At 42.0% G+C, this 3,727-nt stretch overlaps 1 protein-coding gene across 1 annotated transcript; it reads right to left on the bottom strand.

Annotated features, from left to right (window-relative positions):
• Positions 1-1,937: 1,937 nt before the first annotated feature.
• Positions 1,938-2,858, bottom strand: LOC146746109 (uncharacterized). The gene has a single exon (XM_085498979.1). It carries the CDS (start codon positions 2,856-2,858, stop codon positions 1,938-1,940), a length of 921 nt encoding a protein of 306 aa, XP_085355105.1.
• Positions 2,859-3,727: the final 869 nt, after the last annotated feature.

Raw genomic sequence — 3,727 nt, 5'->3', positions numbered from 1 at the left:
CATTGGTTAATGCTATTATTGTAAGTTATTGGGCTTCAGGAAATTCTCATGTGAGTTATCAGACTGCACAAGTCGCTCTTATTCATGTGAGGTATCATACACCATTAGTTTCTTTTACCCATGTGAGTTATCAGACTCCATTAGTTTCTTCTACCCATATGAGTTATCAGACTCCATTAGATTCTTCTACCCATGTGAGTTATCAGACTCCATTAGATTCTTCTACCCATGTGAGTTATCAGACTCCATTAGTTTCTTCTACCCTAGTGAGTTATCAGACTCCATTAGTTTCTTCTACCCTAGTGAGTTATCAGACTCCATTAGTTTCTTCTACCCATGTGAGTTATCAGACTCCACTAGTTTCTTCTACCCATGTGAGTTATCAGACTCCATTAGTTTCTTTTACCCATGTGTGTTATCAGACTCCATTAGTTTCTTCTACCCTAGTGAGTTATCAGACTCCATTAGTTTCTTCTATCCATGTGAGTTATCAGACTCCATTAGTTTCTTCTACCCATGTGAGTTATCAGACCAAGTCTCTTCTACCCATATGTGTTATCAGACTCCATTAGTTTCTTCTACCCATGTGTGTTATCAGACTCCATTAGTTTCTTCTACCCATGCGAGTTATTAGACTCCATTAGTCTCTTCTACCCATGTGAGTTATCAGAACAAGTCGCTTCTACCCATGTGAGTTATCAGATTCCATTTTGTACATTTTCGTGTATTTCGTTTTTCTCCGAACCGAGTAAGGTGATCCCATATTTTTATTCCATTTTCTTCATCCTCGTGGTATGAAATATCAACTTTGAAATACATATGTAAATATAAAGAAAATGAAAATACTTTCACTGTGTGGCATTCTGCCTTAAGTTATCTATCGCTGACGACGGTTTGCATAGACCACTTTCCTGGAAGTAGCAAAACTGGGGTGCAAAAATACTCCTGCCTTGTCATGGCGGAAAATACAACCATGTCAGTTTACTGATAGTCGATAGAAAAGAATTTTATTTGTGTTACGTCGATTGCATAACGTTCAGGCAGAAAATCTCGGCACGTACAGAGTTTCGATCCCAAGCATCTATCGGGACCGAGATCGATTTTTTTTTTCGGCACGTGCCGTTCACGCACAAGTTTCGGCACATGCCGAGATCATCTCTAACGTGAACGCCACTTATATCATGCTGGGTTTTCATAGATTTTTCTTGTTAGATCACAAATATTCATAAGTTAATTATTATAATTATTCTCTCAGTTCAAACAAAACACAACAAGAGTTTTGGCGGATAATTAATTTCGTTTTATTCACTAACGAAACAATGAGTTTTGCTGATCATGTTCACCAGCCAACAAGACAAAAAGGCAGAATCACAAAACTGAAAATAACATCAAGATGCAATAAAAACTAACAAAACTAGAAAGAAAATCACGAAACCGAAAGAGTCAATCGATGCACGCGAAAAAAAAAGCTAATAAAGAAAAGCAAAATAACGATTCGAGAAAAAGCAAATAAAATTTAAAAAAAAAAAAAAAAAAATAAAACATTCACTTGCGAAAAAGCCCACCTCGGACAACAAGCAATGAAAAGGGTGGGTGGGTGGGGAAATCGAAAAGTTCACGGTTGACTTGAAAGCAACAAAGGACGCTACTAACTAACAATACAAAATTGCGCATGCGTGAAACAATCAATTTGCATAAATACAACAAGACAATTGCGCATGCGCGCAGTGCAAATAATAAAATTCACGGGAATAATTAACCATTTTGAAATACAAAATTACACAATTATTCTCTCAGTTCAAACAAAACACAACAATAGTTTTGGCGGATAATTAATTTCGTTTTATTCACTAACGAAACAATGAGTTTTGCTGATCATGTTCGCCAGCCAACAAGACAAAAAGGCCAAAATAATAAAAAACCGCCAAAACTGAAAATCAAAGAGTCAGTGAGAGATTCCCTTCCTCAATTGCAGTGCGTATGCAGGCAGCAGTACGGAGACGATGGCCGAACGACGATTCCATATACAATAAGTACGCTTGAGAAGACCAATCTCCTTGAGCTTTGACTGCATCCGGCTCAGCCCCTGATTGGAAGGCAAATGACGCACCGCCACGGCGAAAACTGTGTCCGGAATATGAGGCTGGATCAAGGCCAATCGCCTTCAGTAACAAAGACAGATGATTAGCGAAAGCTTGATGCGTTAGTGGATGAAGAGTGCCAGTCGTAGTCGGAATGAGGAAGGCAGGTGCATCGCGTGGAGCAGGCATCATCAAGACCATGCGTTTATATGCTGCCACTGGGCACAGCGGAGAGCCAGAGATTGCCAGCACAGGCACGTGCAACACCTTATCGCCAAACTGGATAGTTTTGGACCAGGTAACCCTGACCACAAGACCAATGTCATTGAGACGAATTTTCCCACGAGTGAGATGCATGCTGGCATTAAAGTCTGATGCAGAGCGTGGAACCACATTAGATTTCCTAAAGAAAGTGAAAAAGCACAGCAGGAATGCTGCCCAAAGCGTAACGTGAAGCGGGTGACGAAGATCAAGCAGACTGTGAATACGTAGTAAGATTTCTGGGGTGATTGGCAGCTTCCGCCGAACCAGATGTGGGGACAAATGTTGAATCCCGCGCAGCACTAGCTTCAATTCAAAGTTGCTGAGTGATGGGGGTTCCAAGCCCATAAACAGATGCAATAGACGAACACCGTTGAGATAATTGTGAATAGAAGCGGTCGATGCGAATGAGCGAGAGAGAAACTGCGTATACCGAATAAGTGTCTGAGGAGCTGCTGGGAGAGGTATCACCACGAAGAATCGACAAAACAGGAGAAATGCTCGCCACTGTGACATAATGTTACGAAGATAACCAGTTGAAAATGCAGACTGCAAGGATTGCTTGGCTTGAACGTCCAAAGACACAAGAGAATCAACTGGACCTGAAATTCCGACGAGAGGTGTGACCGACTTGGAGCATCAGCCAGATTCGTGGCACCAGCAACATGGTTTGCTCGGAGGTCAAATTCATAACGTGCTTGGATGAATGCGATTTCCCGAAGACAGCTCAAGGCAAAGGAAGAATGGCAGCGGTGATTGTTGATAAGCGCGACTGTAGTTGTATTGTCTGAGGCAATTTGGATGCGGAGTCCAGTCCAGCGTGTAGCCCAGAGCTTCAGAGCAATGACCACTGCAAGAAGTTCCAGACAGTTGATGGATAGATCCATATCGATGATATGCATGGGAAATGGTGTGCGATAAAACTGGTTAACTGTAATGCCGCCGCAGCCTGTGAGACAAGCATCTGTGCATAAAACAGTATCTGGTGCAGACCAGGGATGGTTGAGGATCATCGATATGCTATTATACTTGGACAGAAATGTCTGCCACCAAAGCAAATCACGGCGAAATTCATCATTGACAGCAATTCGCGAATGTTTGTCCGGAATAGAACGTAAAGTCTCTAACATCCGCGAGATGAAAAGTCTGCCTGGACGAACGCAATTTGAAACATACGAAAACAAACCAATCAAGCTCTGAAGGTCGGAACGTGAGCAAGTTGTGCGATTATTCCATAGAGATAACTCCTGATCGACCTTCACCAGCTTATCCTCTGGGCAGAAATGGTCATATCAACTGTGTCAAAACAAGAACCTAGGAACACCATACGAGTAGATGGGGAAACTGCCTTGGCAACTGACTCGTTCAGACCTAGCTCCTGCAAA

This window comes from Saccoglossus kowalevskii, chromosome 5 (genome assembly GCF_978046115.1).
Source record: "Saccoglossus kowalevskii chromosome 5, keSacKowa6.1, whole genome shotgun sequence".
NCBI lineage: Eukaryota > Metazoa > Hemichordata > Enteropneusta > Harrimaniidae > Saccoglossus > Saccoglossus kowalevskii.
This window is presented reverse-complemented; position numbering and strand designations above follow the sequence as displayed.

Coding starts and splice junctions, on each gene's coding strand:
- LOC146746109 (XM_085498979.1), bottom strand. CDS start 2,858: ATGTCACAGTGGCGAGCATTTCTCCTGTTTTGTCGATTCTTCGTGGTG.